The sequence below is a fragment of the Rosa chinensis genome, chromosome 7 (genome assembly GCF_002994745.2).
Source record: "Rosa chinensis cultivar Old Blush chromosome 7, RchiOBHm-V2, whole genome shotgun sequence".
Classification (NCBI taxonomy): domain Eukaryota; kingdom Viridiplantae; phylum Streptophyta; class Magnoliopsida; order Rosales; family Rosaceae; genus Rosa; species Rosa chinensis.
Genome location: NC_037094.1, coordinates 17,106,865 through 17,123,370, shown reverse-complemented (window position 1 = coordinate 17,123,370; position 16,506 = coordinate 17,106,865). Strand labels below are relative to the sequence as shown.

The window sequence follows — 16,506 nt, the reverse complement described above, 5'->3', positions numbered from 1 at the left end:
AATTTCAGAACGAGGTCTCGCTCTGGATAAATATTATATATATAATATGTGTGTGTAGTACTGTAGTAGAATTGTATATGTATATAAGCATGTATTTAGTGCATAATATATAATTTAAATTTAAATAAATATAGTATATATAATTAACTACACATAGTATAGTATTTAACTTGCGGACTTACAGGCTAGGCTTGGCAGGATTTTATGGGCCTTTGGTTGGACGGACTCATGGGCCGGGCCGGACTTCCAATCCCTAAACCAAGGCTGCCCTAACCTCTACCCATCGAGCCGAGCCTTTTGCGGGCTTTTATGTGGGCCGAGCAAGACTTTTACTCGTCGGGCTTACGAGCCTCCATTGATCCATTTGATCCGCGGGCCAAATGATGAGGCCCAATTTGGTTACATATTACGGCTGACTTTTCGCTTGATCTGGAAGCAATAAAACGAATTTGCATGTGGCCCTAGAATCAAATTTGTGGTAAAATGAATTTTTTTCCATTAAAAAAAAAAAAAAAACTAGCATCTTGATGTTGATGCATATATATACACACTCACTTGAGTGTGTGTGAGCCACACTCAGACAAGTGTCAACTTCTCATAACTTTCCACTATTTAATTACACAATAATAATTAATGCAACTTTGAATTTATTTTTTTCCATCTCTACCCCTGTTTAGGAAAACATAGAGATTAGAGACCCTTTTCCTTCTACTTTCCTTCCCCGGCACAAGCCAATTAAAGCTTCAATTTTCTCGCCTGAGGGCTTAATTACCTCAAAGTAAACTTTTGAGATCCCTGATTTAGAAAGAAAAAAAATAAAAAACAAGCTTCTGAGATGCAATTTCCAGCTTTATTAGTTACTTTCGTGGGTTGCCTTTTACATTGAGGTAAGATTCTTAATCAATTTATGTGATTTTTGTGTTGATAGTTGGTACTGATATATACTCATGATGGTCCCTAATTAAATCGGTACTCTATTGTGAGATAGTTCTTATTCTTATATACCTGATTTCCTCTTTTAATTGACGTGATTGTAGGAAATCAGTTAATTGACCTGCTATTATTTATATTGTCCAATTAGCCTTGTTTCATTTCCCAGGTAGTGAAAATCGGTTGAATAGTAGTTTTTTTTTTTTTCTGATGTAATTTTGCAAAACGTTAATGGAAATAATGATCTTATTTTGCTGTTCTTATTTTTTGTTGATTTTAATGGTTGAAGAAAAAAAAAAGGATCTGATAGTACCTTACCAACCAAGTTTGCTAAATGTTAGTTCTTGATAAACTACCTAGCTGTCATAAAAAAAAATTAAATAAATAAAAAACTACCTAACTGCTATGACTAATAAATGCAACACTATTGTAGCCGAATAAGTCAAGAATGGAGAGGCTAGTTTGTTTGATTATATCGTATTTTATAATGCTCATAATAGGCTATTAAGTGGTACCCATTTTTTTTATAAGCATATTCACAATCACATGGGTTATGATTAAATGGGTTCTAGCTATTCAGCGTTCTATTTAGAAATAGATAGTGGAGGGAAAGCAAAAAATGGAGGGAGAAATATGGTTAGGGATAGAGATGGAAAATAATAAATTTAAAGTAGCATTAATTTTTATTGTGTAAATAAATAGTAGAAACTAATGAGAAACTAACACTTGTCTGAATGTGGCTCACACCCACTCAAGTGAGTGTGTATATAGCACTCCCCATGTGGTCAAATGAGTCGGGCCTGACTCTCCACTTGCATGCATATATGGTCAAACAAGTCGGGCCTGACTCTCCGCTTGATTGCAAATCATGCAATTAATTAAACAAATCTTAAGTCGCTGGAAATTTGTCAATTAGATACCGATCAGTCAAACTCTATCTTAAGGCTTGGGTCCACATGCAAGAAAAGAATTTTGTAATAGCCAATCCTATTGTTTTTTTTTTTTTTTTTTGACGAGAAGCCAATCCTATTGTTTGGTAAAGACTAAAGAACGTTTATCATCAAGTCATATAATAATCCAACCGGGTCTCTGTTTTTGCAATCTCGATCAGACTCCGCTTTTTCACCCAAGATCAAGTCCATATTTGTTTTCTGCAGCTCAATATATATACATATATTTCCCTCCTGATCGAGTCCTGAATCCAGTTGACAAGTCTTGAATTTATCATATAGTTCGCAAAATGTTGGGTTTGTGCATTGTAGCATTAGTTGCTGTAGGCATTACACACTGGGTGTATAGGTGGAGAAATCCCAGATGCAATGGCAAACTTCCACCAGGTTCAATGGGTTTGCCACTGATAGGCGAGACCATACAGTTCCTCATTTCAAGCACCTCCTTTGATATTCCTCCCTTCATTAAGACAAGGATGGAAAGGTAAAATAACTTCACCAGCTAGCTTTGCTTCCTTATAGAAAGATTTTCTTGTGATTATACATGTTATGGGTAGTGAGGTTTCGGTTTCTGACCTATCTTTGAATTCCGAATCCAAGCCCCTTTAAGCCAAACCCTCTTTCATACAGGTGCATGTACAAATTAGCCGAACCATGCCCACAACCATCTCATGCTAATGCTGTGCAGTATTTTCAACTCATCATGTTGCAGGTACGGACCAATATTCAAGAGCCAATTGATGGGAGCACCTTTCATAGTATCGACAGATCCCGAACTGAATATGTATGTCTTCCAACAAGACGATAAATTGTTTGAAAGCGGGTATCCAGATTCTGTCAAAAAGATTTTTGGTGAAAAACAGTTGGGAAACATTCATGTGTCGGTTTACAAATACCTCAAGAGCATGATGCTTAACCTCATTGGCCCTGAAAGCCTCAAAAATATGCTCCCTGAAATCGAGCAATCGACTCGCACAAGATTAGAGCAATGGTCGTGTCAAGACACTACAGAATTGAAAGAAGCAACTTCAGAAGTAAATTGGGGGTCAATTTATTTTTTTGTTTCTGGTTTGTTACTATAATGGCTTATTTGAAGTGATCTGATTAATTTGCAGATGATATTTGCACTCACTGCAAAGATACTCATGAGTTATGATTCAAGTAAGTCCTCAGACAACTTAAGGGCAAGCTTCGATGCATTCGCTCGGGGAATGTTCTCCCTCCCATTGCCGATCCCCGGAACAGCTTTTCACAAATGTTTACAGGTACACATAAACCGTTAGCACCATTATCATAAACTAGCCTCATGCACATATCAACTGGCTTTTAGATAAGAGTAAAAGAAAAACTGGTCTGACAATTTGAACTTGCAATGGCCCAGTATAAAATTCAACACATCGGGTGCCCAAATTAAATTCTGGTGTCTGCTTCTCCCCAACCTTTTAGCGTTCTGGTCCCCTGAAAAAAAAAAACAATAATAATAATAATAAATTGGGCCATGTTTCCCGGGAGAGGCCGCCTTCTCTCAGGCCAGCAGTCGACTAGAAGTAGAAGACTGCTCTATGACAGGCTTCCCTATTTCCTGGGCTCTACCCGCTCGTCTACGCTTCGACCTTGGGCTAACCCTTTAACCCTTGACAAATTCTGGATTTCTCAATAAAGACTTTTTTTTTTCCAATAAGAACAGACAGTGTTTATTGGAGATTGGTGTGAGTAAACTTTCCTGATGGAAGACTTTGGGGTTATAATTGAGAATTTGGTTAGAAATATGTTACATCACTGGTTCGATTCTCCTTCAATATAACAAAACAAAAGTTGTGTATTGACTACTGAGGGTAATAGAGCATGTTGCTGGGGTTAGTAAATTTATGAAGAAAAAAAAAAAAAAAAAATATATATATATATATATATATATACACACACTATTATTAAGAAAAAAGACTTTGTTAGCTAAAATCTAAAATTTTGAATAAAACCTTGTTAGCTTTATATAGAAGACAAGATGCACACATGACATGTGCGGACATGTGGATTGCACAAAGCCAATTAAGTTTTTAAAAAATCAGAAAAAGAGGGGGAAAAACAACTTTAGTTGTTGTTAATATTATATTTCTTTTTATTAAATCAGCCGTTAATAATTATAGGATATTTACGGGTCAACCACCCAATCCACTCAACTGATCGAGTCAACTTCCGAATTTTTGGTGGGTTGCACTAGACTGTCACACGACAAATTAAAATGATTGAACCAAAGGCCGTCTAACTCAATAAAATTGTGAGTGAATTTGTGTTTAACCAATATTATATATGCTATTATTATGAGAATAGGTCTTTTAAATGGCGAGGTTCTTCGTGATTTTGGTCGTGGCAGTGGAGTTCCGTCGTGATTTGGGTCATGGCGGTCTTGGCTTGGGGCGGCGAACTCAGGGTGGCGTTGGGATGGTTTGGCAGTCTGGAGGTGGAGGTTGCATCTGAGCCAAGCTGGGCCTGCTGGTCCTTGAATGGGCCTTCTCTTAGGTTACCTTGGACTATAAAAGCTTTAGGCTAGGGCTTTTACCCTAGGCCCATAAAATTTCTCTTTGTTTTAGGGATACTATGTTAGTAGTTTTTATTTTCAATAATCCCCTGAGTGTTTAGGGATCTATACACTTTATGTGTCTATAGTGCCTTTGGAGTAGTACTGAAGGAGGATTTACACTGGTCTCTACGAATTTACTGTACAATGAGTGGACCTATTTCTATGTACCACCATGGGTACTACCACGCATTCTTGATCTGTCTAGTTGACGACAGCTGAAGGGTATGTAATGGTCATTCTGGCATGCGATGAATGATACTAATGCCCGTTTTTGGGTTTGATTAAAAAATAATAATAATAATAATAATATATATATATATATAATAAAGAGAATAGACTTTGTTAGCCAAAACTAATAAAATGTATCAAAATAACCTTGAAATATTAAAAAACAAAACCTAACTTTTATTTTCCAATGACAAAATCGTCAAAGTACTGAAACAAAAAAAAATTAGATAAAAATGGGAAAATAAGACAATACAATCCACGTTCTCTATATGTAACTACTCATTATCTGCAGGAAGTGGATCATTCTAAAAAGTATCACATAACTTCCAAACTTTTTTTTTTTGAATAATTTTTACTGCTTTTTTATATGAAAAATTTTCTTTCACATACAGAGCATGTGTTTTGCATACTAATCTATACTATTATTAAAAGAAGATCGAGAGCTCGCTCTCCAAAACTGAATTTTTTTACCAATTTAACTTTTATTTATTAAAAAACTATGAAATATAATTAATCAATAGGGATAATATGGTAAATTGCAAAATAAAAAATAAAAGAATTAAAAAAACAGAAAATGTGATATTTGTACGAGAAGTTTCTCCACTACCTTTAACTTCTCTCCACACACACATAATGGATGGGCCCTGCTAGTATCCATTAAAGCCAACAGACCAACCCACCCTACATATTATGTTCCCCATTTATTTAGGGGAGTGAAATTTGCACTCCCCAAATTGTAAACCACACTCCCACTTTCTATATTTTATACTTTTATAATTTCTTTTACACATGTTTTCCATTCTGCCCTTACAAAGACTCACTCTCTCTGGAACTTGTCTACTACTGTTCTAAATCTCTAATGCTTCTAAACTTCTCTACTGCAGTCCTCATATCACCACTTCCACATAACACAAACCATAACATAAGCATCATAGAGAATCTCACAATTATATTCACCAATTTCTCACAAAAACCCTCAAGAATTTGTGATTCAGATAAAACAAAATCCACTATATCATCACCTCTAGATCTCTCTATTCAACTTCTTAGGATACCTTTATGGGATATACTAAAATGAGTAAAATCCATAGAAAGCCATGACCAAGTCCAAGAATTTCCTCAACATGCAATCTCATCAAAACCTTCGTGTTCAGCTCAAGCAAAGGTAAAGAACCAAACCCAGATTTCAATGGGTTTGACATCAGGCATCTTCACCTTTGCCTTAGGAACAGTCACATTGAGAACCCCATGCTCCATAGCTGCCTTAATCTCATTAACTTTCGCATTCTCAAGAAGCCTGAACTTCCTTGAGAACTTACCGATGCTCTTATAGATCCGGTGCCACTTGTTGTTCTTGTCCTCCTTCTCTATCTTCATCTCTCTGCTGATCTGCAACACCCTGTCATCTTCAATATATCTTAGCCTTGACCTCTTCTTTCTTCGGCCCTAAAATGTCAGCCTTGAACACATGGGCTTCTGGGGTCTCCTTCCAGTCGATCCTGGTGTTGATGAAAGCTGAATTTTCTCGAATGTGGAGAGCGATGAGGAAGGGAATTGGAAATCTCTGAATGGGTCCAAGAGATCGAGGTCGAAGATAATGTTTGTCGAAAGTTTGTCGAAAATTGGGAATGAGCGACATGGTGAATCGATTGGGGGTTGGGATTAGAATGTTTGAGTATTTGCTTTCTTCACTCATTTGGTTCGTCATATGATTAGTTGATCAAGTAGAAAAAACTTAAAAGGTTAGTATTGGAAAATTACATGCCATAAAGATGAGGAAAATATTAAAAAATTAAGAGGGAGTGTGGTTTACAATTTTGGGAGTGCAAATTTCACTCCCCTTTATTTAACCTGTGTCATGTCCATATTTGCTAAACCTTATGATAAGATACCTACTATGTTATATTCTACATGGTGTTTTTATTAAATTATTTATTGATGTTATCAATTCAAATTATACAACTACACTAATAATTAAAACTTAAAATCAATTACTTGTTGTAGAGAAACTGAAATTGAGAAGAATTTGCTGTGTATTTTCATTGATAATAGGGACCTCTTTATATAGAGGTTTAAAATACATAGAGTCTGAATCACACAAGGAAAGATAATCTCTAGATTCTTCTAATTAAACCATATTACCAGTAGGTCAAGTAACCTAGAGTTTGGGCTAAACACAAATTATTTACTTGAACACTCCCCCTTGTGTTGCCCAAACGTGGTGCTTCTCTCGTTGCCTCGTTAAAAACCTTGCCGAGTAACAAAAACCCAGTGGGACAAAAATAACCTCGGTCGAAGGGGAAAAAGAGCAGAACACATCCTTCAAGTTTCGAGGTGAACATGTAGACATTTCCCCCTGATATCTGCGCCTCCCCCCCCCCTGATGACTACGATCATGGGAGTTCAGATAATTTTCTCAAGCCAATTCTTGCCACATATTTCTCGAACGTGGATTTAGGCAATGACTTAATAAACAAGTCTGCCACATTGTCCTCAGATCGAACCTGGTTCACTTTGATCTTGAGGAGCTTCTGTTGTTGCTGATTGTAGAAGAATTTAGGCGATTTGTGCTTGGTGTTGTCGCCTTTAATGTAGCCTTGCTTCATTTGTTCAATGCAAGCAACATTATCCTCATAAATGCTTGTTGGCTCATTTGTGGTAGACTTCATACCACAATTGCTTTGAACATGCGTAACTATGGATCAAAGCCATATACATTCACAAACTGCTTCGTGAAAAGCAATAATCTCTGCATGATTCGAAGAGGTAGCGACTAAGGTCTGCTTTGTAGACCTCCAAGATATCGCGGTCTTTCCCATGGTGAAAACATAACCAGTTTGGGAGCGACCTTTGTGTGGGTCAGAGAGGTACCCAGCATCAGCAAAACCTTCCAAAACACTTATATAGTTTTGGGATGGGGAAAAGGAACGTAGTCCACCATGTGTGGCATCCCTGGCACTTGATGGGTCCGAATCCATCGTCTCTCTATAGGGATTGAACAAACTCATATTTATCGTACCACTTAGGTATCGAAAGATATCTTTAACACCAGTCCAATGGCGTCGTGTTGGCGCAGAGCTATATCTAGCTAGCAAGTTCACAGCGAATGAGATGTCCGGGCTTGTGCATTATGCTAAGTACAATAATGCACCTATTGCACTTAGGAAGGGCACTTCTACCTCTGGCACTTATTCGTCATCATCTTTTAGACGAAATGGATCCTTCTTTGGATCAAGACTATGGACTATCATTGGGGTGCTTGAAGCCTTAATCTTATCAGTGTTGAAACGCTTAATCATTTTTTGGGTATAAGCTGATTGATGAATCAGGATACCTTCTCTACTGTGCTCAAGTTCCAAACCGAGGAAAAACCGTGTTTTCCCAAGATTTTTCATCTCAAGCTCGGATTTCAAGTGTTCAGTGTTCTCCCTTAACTCTTTCAGGGTGCCAATTATGTTCATGTCATCGACATAAACCGCCACTATTGCAAATCCGGAACTTGTCCTTTTTATGAACACACATGGGCATAGTTCATTGTTGACATATCCCTTACCAATCAAGTAGTCACTTAAATGGTTATACCACATCCGTCCGGATTGTTTCAATCCATATAGTGAGCTTTTCAATCTAATCGCAAACGCCCTCCGTGGTTTAGAGCCACTTGATTTGGGTAACTGAAGTCCATCTGGGACTTTCATGTATATTTCCGTATCTAGATCCCCATATAGATACGCAGTAACCACATCCATGAGCTGCATGTTCAGTTTTTTAGAAATTACTAAACTGACAAGGTAGCGGAACGTTATTACGTCCATTACAGGAGAATAGGTCTCCTCGTAGTCGATTCCAGGGCGTTGTGAGAAGCCTTGCGCCACAAGTCGAGCTTTGTACCTTATAATCTCGTTTTTCTCATTACGCTTTCTAACGAATACTCATTTGTGACCAACTGGTTTGGTGTTGGGCGGTATTGACACAACTAGTCCGAATACCTTTCTTTTCGCTAGAGAATCAAGTTCTGCCTGAATCGCATCTTTCCATTTTGGCCAATCAGCTCTACGTAGGCATTCATCAACGGAGCGTGGTTCGATGTCATCAGTCTCAATAATCTCACGCGTCACTGAATACGCGAATACATCATCAATGATGATGGAGTTTCTTTCCCACGTCCCATGTATACTAGTGTAATTAACAGAGATCTCTACGTTCTCAAGGATAGGTTCTGACATTGAGGCGTCCCCCAATGATATCTCTTGGACATAACCATAATCCAGAACATTCTCATGGGACGGATTTTGAGTATGGATGATCAAAGGATTTGTTTGTGCCTCATTCGCTTTCTTTCTAGGGCGAGTATCCTTTGAACCAATCTGTCTACCGCGCTTCCTTGCGGGACCTGCGGCCATAGACCCCACATCTTTGCCATGCTGGGCAATGACGCCATCTCCTGGTGTCATAGGAATGGCGTGATGTCCAGTATTCGGGATATCGATCATTGCAGGCACGTTTGCAGCAGGTATGTGTGATCTCGTCACTTTGGCAACATCAGAAAATGCATCAGGCAGAGTGTCTGCTACGTTCTGAAGCTCGATTATTCTTCGCACTTCAAGTTCGGACTGTGCGGCACGGGGATCGAGATGAGACATAGTGGGGACGGACCACGACAATTCTTGTCATTCCTGTTGAACATATGTGTTCGTATCTCCCCCTAACAATGGGAAGACTGTCTCATCAAAGTGACAATCCACAAATCTAGCGGTAAAGAGATCGCTTGTCAAGGGTTCAAGATAGCGGACGATGGTTGGAGATTCATATCCAACGTAAATGCCCATTCGTCATTGTGGACCCATCTTAGTACGCTGTGACAGCGTAATAAGCACATAAATGGCACACCCAAAAATGCGTAAGTGCGAGATATCAGGCTCGTACCCAGTCACTAGCTGTAACGCAGAGTAAGATTGGTGGCAGTGGGTCATAGACTAATTAGCGTCGCTGCATGCCATATTGCATATCCCCAAGCAGAAACAGGGAGATTGGTGCGCATAACCAATGTCTGTGCTATCATCTGTAGTCGTTTGATTGCAGCTTCTGCGAGACCATTTTAGGTATGAACATGGGGAACTGGATGCTCTACATCAATCCCTAGTGACATGCAATAGTCATCGAATGTTTTTGATGTAAACTCCCCAGCATTATCAAGTCGAATCGACTTAATAGGATGATCAGGGTAGTAAGCCCGTAGACGGATAATCTGGGCGAGGAGTTTAGCATAAGCAGCATTTCGAGTGGACAACAGCGCGACATGTGACCAGCGTGTCGACTCATTAACCAATACCATAAAGTATTTAAAAGGTCCGCATGATGGTTGAATTGGTCCACAGATATCCCCTTGGATTCTCTGTGAGAACGAAATTAGTATTTTGGGATCCTTTGCGTCGGACGGTCTCGGTCATAATTTCCTGAAATAACAGGCTTTGCAAAATAAGCGAGGGGCCTTAGAAGCAACAAATGAGGATTTTGGTTGAGCCTGAGCATCTGTAGCGCTATTGGAAGCAAAATGTGTGACTACATCTCCCATCATGGCGTTGGAGCCATGGGAATTAGTATGTATGGCGTCATGGCCATTAGGAGGAACAACCATACCGTCATGCTCATGGTTGGTGCCATTGATAGAGTCATCACATGGGACTTGGGCGGCCCTATGGCGCCCCAAGACGGATGCAGTGCCAGATGCTGCAATTGTTGCGGACTTGCTAAGTTCAGGAATCAATTTTCGATTCTTGCTTTTTCTCATTCTGAAGAATGGATGTCCATGTGAAGTCTTTAGTATACGGAGCATCATATCACGACCAAGGTGTCCTAGTCGGTTATACCAAAGCCAATATGTGTCAGAATCCAAGAGATCTTCTCTTATGACATTATTGGATTCAATTGGTCGAATTGTAGTGACATAAAGTCCACTAGATTGACACATAAGCTTCTCTAAGATGCGCTTTCATCCGCAATCATTAGAGGCAATGCAAATGAACTATTTTCTGTTCTCATTATGCGTTTCCGCATGGAATCTGTTGGCTCTTATATCTTTAAAGCTCAATAAGGTTCGATTTGCCTTAGGAGCGTAGAGAGCTTCAGTGACTTTAATCAAGGTGCTATTTGGCAATAGGAATTGGGTCATTCCATGTCCTTGAACTAAACCTGATGGTCCAGCCATCGTAGTCACAGAGGAATATGTAGGCAACATCTCTAAGAATAATTGCCTATGTCGTAGAATGGTGTGCGTAGTCGCACTGTCTGCAAGACATTGAAGTTCATCCATTCCTAAAAGAAAAGCTCGTAATTAAAAATGAGTCATAAAGAAAAGAACTCAACTTTTATTAATAAGCCAAACGGAATTACATCATCGTTTCTTTGACCAAAGAAAATCTAATCCAATAAACTAGCTAATGCAAAACAATGGTAGTCGTCTAACTCATTTCGGTAGTTCCAATGCAAATGTGACTAGGTGAGTAGAGAGATGTCGGTGGAGCAAAGCTCACTTAAGTACCACTTATCTCAAAACCTTCCTAGACATCACACTTACATTGAGACGCCGACTTTGAAGAAGGACTAATACCATTGGCATCTACTACAAAAATAATATGGCGATTGCCTACATCTCTTGGAAAATAAAAAGACTTAATCAAAATCGCCAGTTTCTGAGTCATGATCCTTGTAGTCTTCCACCCTTAGATCGAGATCGCCATCTTGATCTTCTTGTTCCATGTAATTTGCCTCTCTTGCTTCACGATACGTCTTGTATGCCTTTGCAACATTCTGGAGTGCTTTACATGCTTTGGCCCAATTTTCAGTTGATCCACATCGAAAACAAACATCATTATGGTCAGGCTCCCTTGATCAAGGCGCCTTTGGGGCGTGATTTGGATTACCATTGTTCTTGGTGGCGTTACCACCATGGTTGGAGGCTCCGCCTCTCTCTCTTCACACGTTTACCTCCACGGTTCCGTGCACGCCTCTCTAGGCGATTTCCTTCCTCTTTAAGGCGAGAATATAGACCACAACGTCCAGAATTGTCCATACTCTTAGGGTTTCGCTCCTTGCGTCCTCCCTTGGGAGCGCGACTATAGTTAGACTCCGGAATAGACTTAGTTTCTACTGGTCTAGGGTTATAGTTCTTCACAAGAATATTGTCGTGCTTTTCAGCTACGTTCGTGGGGCCAATGAGCTCATGAAACCTTGTGATACGTCCTACATTCACATCAGTCCGATAATTCTTTGAAATCATCAGGGCAGAGACGGGGAAGGTAGAGAGAGTCTTCTCGATCAACAGCGTATCAGTTATGGCTTGGCCACAAAACTCCATCAGAGACTTGATACGAAGAGCTTCCGAGTTATAATCAAGCACAGACTTGAAATCACAAAAGCGGAGGCTATGCCATCGCACTTCTAAATCAGGAAGCAGGGAATCACAAACTTTGTCAAATCGCTACTCAAGTTCTACCCATAGCTTTCTTGGGTCTTCCTCATTGAGGTATTCACTTTGGAGCGCGTCATTCATGTGCCTTGTCATGAGAATTATGGCTTTAGCTTGATTTGCTTCAAAAGCAGTAGCTTGCTCAATAGGGAGCACGTTCTGACTAGGCTCTTGGATGGTTTCCAGAAGTCCATCAGCCTTAAGATGTTGGCATACATCTCGGACCCACCTATGGTATCCTGCGCCAGTTGTCTCTAGTGGAACAAAGTTCAACTTGTTCAGGTAACTCATCCTGAAAAATAACACAAGCTTAAGGTTAGTTTCGGAGCGAAAAAGGCTACCACGGAAAACTATTAAATTTCTGAGCGTAGTGGCTTCCAAGAAATTAGGGATTTTCTGAGCATAGTCGCTTCCAAGAAAATCCGATTCCAAGAGGGGTTTTGGATTAGATCGAAACAACGATGTATATGGTCGATCGTTTTCTTCTCAACAAACTCCAAGTTTGGAGGACTCCACAAGCTCCAAGCTTGGAGTGAGCACGAACCCCCACAGTTCGGCTTTTGGTCTCCCCTATGAAGAAGAAAAGGGGGTAGGAAAAAGGGAGATTGCAAGTCCCCAATAAAAAGAAGAGGAAAGTAATAAAAAGTTAAAAACTTCAAAAAAAAAAAAAAAGGAACTTTTAGAAAAGTTTACCTTGAAAAATTGCCGAAAATCTTGACCGGAAAAGTTGGCAGGAAAAATGTCGCCAGAAAAAGGTTGACCGGCGGTGTTGACCGACCTGCTGACTTGGCACCGGTTACTGACGTGGTAGTCAGCTGCTGACGTGGCAGTGCTGAATGGATGCTGACGCAAATGCTGATGTGGCTCAGGCTGGACCTCTTCTGCTTTTGGGCTTCAGGTTAGCTCCTTCATTTCTAGGCCGAGAGTCTTTCTCCTATTCTGGGCCGAGGCTGGACTGATTTCTGGGCTGTGGGCTGCACGTGTTTCTGGGTAGGGTTGACCGAAGCAAGATTGAAGATGCAGGCGGCGGTTCACGGTTAGGGAATTTCAGGTCACCGGTTCAGGTATCTTGAGGCCGGTTCCGGTGATGATTTTGTGGCTCTGGTAATCTGGGATCAGGCTGCAGCTTCTGGTGGAGTATGGCAGCAGGAGGCAGGGAGGAAGGCTTCGAACCGGGCAGAAAGGCTTTCGGTGTTTCCGGGGGCCGGTTCGGGTATTTTCCGATAGGTTCTGAAGGTGGCTCCGCCGGTTCTGGCTTCCTGGAATTTGGATCTTCAAGGTGGGCGGCGGTGGTATCTGGAATTTAAAGGCTACGAATTTATGGTTTCAGAGTTAGGGCTTCGTGCTGATAACGTGTTGTGAGAAACTGAAATTGAGAGGCATTTTCTGTGTATTCTCATTGATAATTGAGACCTCTTTATATAGAGGTTTACAATACATAGAGTCTGAATCATACAAGGAAAGATAATCTCTAGATTCTTCTAATTAAACCCTATTACCACTAGGTCAAGTAATCTAGAGTTTGGGCTAAACACAAATTAGGGTTTTACTTGAACATTACTCAATTTTTTTTTTTAAATGATCAATTACTCTATGTCAGACTGTCAGCATAGATTGGTTCACAATGAACTTTGTTCAACATGAGCGAACTTTGTTAAAAAAAGGTAATAATCAATAATACTAAAAGTTAGATTTTGAGAAATAGAATATATGTGAGAAACATAAAAAATTCTACCATGCAATGGCAGTGCAAGTGACACAGCACTTAATATGCAATCTCAGCTTTTAATATTTGTGGTCAACTTTTTTTTTTAATAATCAAAAAGTGCAGTTGATATTATCCAACATCCATTCCTGTTAGTGCAAATGCACGTCGATATTTTGAATACCTTCCGGAGAAGCATAATATATGTCTCCTCCTGATCCTGAAATTAAACAATTTCTGTGCAGGGTAGGAAAAGGGTAATGAGAACACTAAAATACATGCTACAGGAAAGGCGTGCAATGTCCCGAGAGCAACCTATCGATTTTTTTGATCACGTGCTTGAAGAACTTAAGAAAGAAGGAACAGTCTTAACGGAGGAAATTTCTTTTGACTTAATGTTTTTGTTACTCTTTGCGAGCTTTGATACAACTTCCACAGCTATGACTCTACTCCTCAAGTTTGTTTCAGACCATCCTCTGGTGCTAAAGCAATTGCTGGTACGGTCTGAACTCTTCTGCAAACCATGCTAATTGCTATAAATTTCAGAACCGAAAAATGCTCTTAATTACTATTTCCATTTTATGCTCATGACAGCAAGAACATGAGATGATTGTAAAGCAAAGGGAGAATGCTAATTCAGGGCTTACATGGGAAGAATACAGGTCCATGACATTCACATTGCAGGTGATCGAGTCTTGCACTTTAAACAATTCAAGTGCTTAAAGAAAGAATAATGCATGCTAAGTGTATCACTTTTTGGTGTACCATTTTTTAGTGTACCATCTTATGCATGTTACAACAATTGCCACAATTTTTTTTTTTTTTTGTATAAGAAATTTTTGCCTTATCATTTAATGAAGTTTATTATTGAGTGAACATATATCTCATTAGTTGCCACATAAAGTATTTTCAGGCGGTATCCAAAATGTACAGCACTTAGCATTAGAATTACAATGCATTTTTGTTCTGATATATAACGTTGTTTTTCGAAATAATTGAACATTTGAACTTGCAGGTCATCAATGAAACGGTTAGACTGACAAATCATGTTCCAGGAATGTTTCGCAAGGCAATAAAAGAAGTACAATTCAAAGGTAAGTACTGTATAGTTTCCAAAAACTCAATCATCCTAATAAATTTAAAATGATATATAACCAATTGGTTTGGGAGTGAGTGCAGGATATACAATTCCAGAAGGCTGGTCAGTTATGCTTTGTCCCCAAGTCCAACACTTGAACCCAGAAAAATATGAAGATCCTATGGCCTTCAATCCATGGAGATGGGAGGTACAGTACCTGGGTTGGCATATAGCATATGGGCATATATAGTGACTATATACTTGTAAACCCATAAACAAATTCAGATTGCGCGCCCCCTAACCCTTATCTGTAAACAATGCATATAATAACCAGGGAAAGGAGAGTGGTGCATCGAAAGATTTCATGGCTTTTGGTGGTGGCTTGAGATCCTGCGTAGGAGCAGCGTTTGGCAAGGTGCAGATGGCTGTATTTCTTCATTGCTTCGTTACAAAGTACAGGTAAGAGTGTCCTGCAAATACAATAGTAGAGCGAGAGAAAGAAGATGAGGGACAGACTAATTAACATTCTTGACATCCACACTTTCAGGTGGGAGGTAATCAAAGGAGGAAATATATTCCGAAATCCTTGGATACAATTTCCAGGGGGTTTTCACATTCGGGTACTGAAGAAAGACACAAGTAACAGTAGACAGCATATAAGTCCAGATACTTGATCCGGACATGTTATCATGGGTTGCACTCCATGTACTACTAGAGCCACCCCCTGCTTAGTGGGGGGAGCTGCCTCTGGAGCTCAGCAGTACGTCGGAGTACAGATAGGAGTACTAGAGCTAAATATTTTATTGTTGAATTCGTAAGTTTGAAAGTTCAAACAAGTATGTTGGCAACTGTACTATGCAACTTAAATACGTGAGTGACACAATGATAATGTTTATGCTTAGCATGAAATAGTTTATTTGAATTTTGAAACAAATGATACTACTAATCCACGAGTACATCTCTTGTCAATATCTACATCAATTAATTCTGTGCCCTTTGAATACCTTAGTTGATACTAGATCTTCTCTGACTATATTCATCCAACAATTAATTTTTTTTTTTTGGGATAAAATACTGCTGCAAGCATGAGATTAGAAATGATAAATAAATATTTAAACAATAAACACCCTTGTAAAGTAAATCAAAAATCGCTGAAAGATAACTGAATGCTGGTTTACTAGATAAAGAAATGGATCGGCAATTACATACTAATGGCATGGGGAATGGAGATCAGGAGATAATGCTTGTATCATTTTGAGGAATTACATGAGAGAAATTAAGGCCCAGTTTCGGATTGCTGTGCTGTGAGAATAAGCACTTATGATATTGCTGCGAGAAGAAGCAGCTGACGTGTTTGGTAAACTGTTTTTAAAAGTGTTGTGTGAACCGAAAACAATTTCTGAGTGTTTGGTAAGTTAATTATAAGTAAAAAGTGTTTTGGTTGGGTATAATTACCAAAATTGGCATAAATGATAAAAGATGCTACTAAAATACATAACTTTGTTTTCCGATTATGTAACTATACCAAATTAAAAAATTTCTCATGTATTGTCCTTGTACACTAGTTCA

General features: G+C 39.3%; 1 protein-coding gene across 1 annotated transcript; it reads left to right on the top strand.

Moving 5' to 3' along the window:
- The first annotated feature begins 1,989 nt into the window (after positions 1–1,989).
- LOC112180968 (cytochrome P450 87A3) lies at positions 1,990–15,908 on the top strand. Its single transcript, XM_024319552.2, has 9 exons — positions 1,990–2,364; positions 2,593–2,914; positions 2,996–3,145; positions 14,105–14,356; positions 14,454–14,543; positions 14,875–14,953; positions 15,039–15,145; positions 15,272–15,396; positions 15,485–15,908. Exons 1-9 carry the CDS (start codon positions 2,171–2,173, stop codon positions 15,609–15,611), a joined length of 1,446 nt encoding a protein of 481 aa, XP_024175320.1. The 5' UTR covers positions 1,990–2,170; the 3' UTR covers positions 15,612–15,908.
- The last annotated feature ends 598 nt before the right edge of the window (positions 15,909–16,506 follow it).

Excerpts from the sequence above, each read along its gene's own strand:
- LOC112180968 (XM_024319552.2), top strand. The coding sequence starts at position 2,171 with ATGTTGGGTTTGTGCATTGTAGCATTAGTTGCTGTAGGCATTACACAC. Across the intron at positions 3,146-14,104 it reads CTTTTCACAAATGTTTACAG|GGTAGGAAAAGGGTAATGAG; the intron begins GTACACATAAAC and ends ATTTCTGTGCAG. Across the intron at positions 14,357-14,453 it reads TGGTGCTAAAGCAATTGCTG|CAAGAACATGAGATGATTGT; the intron begins GTACGGTCTGAA and ends TGCTCATGACAG.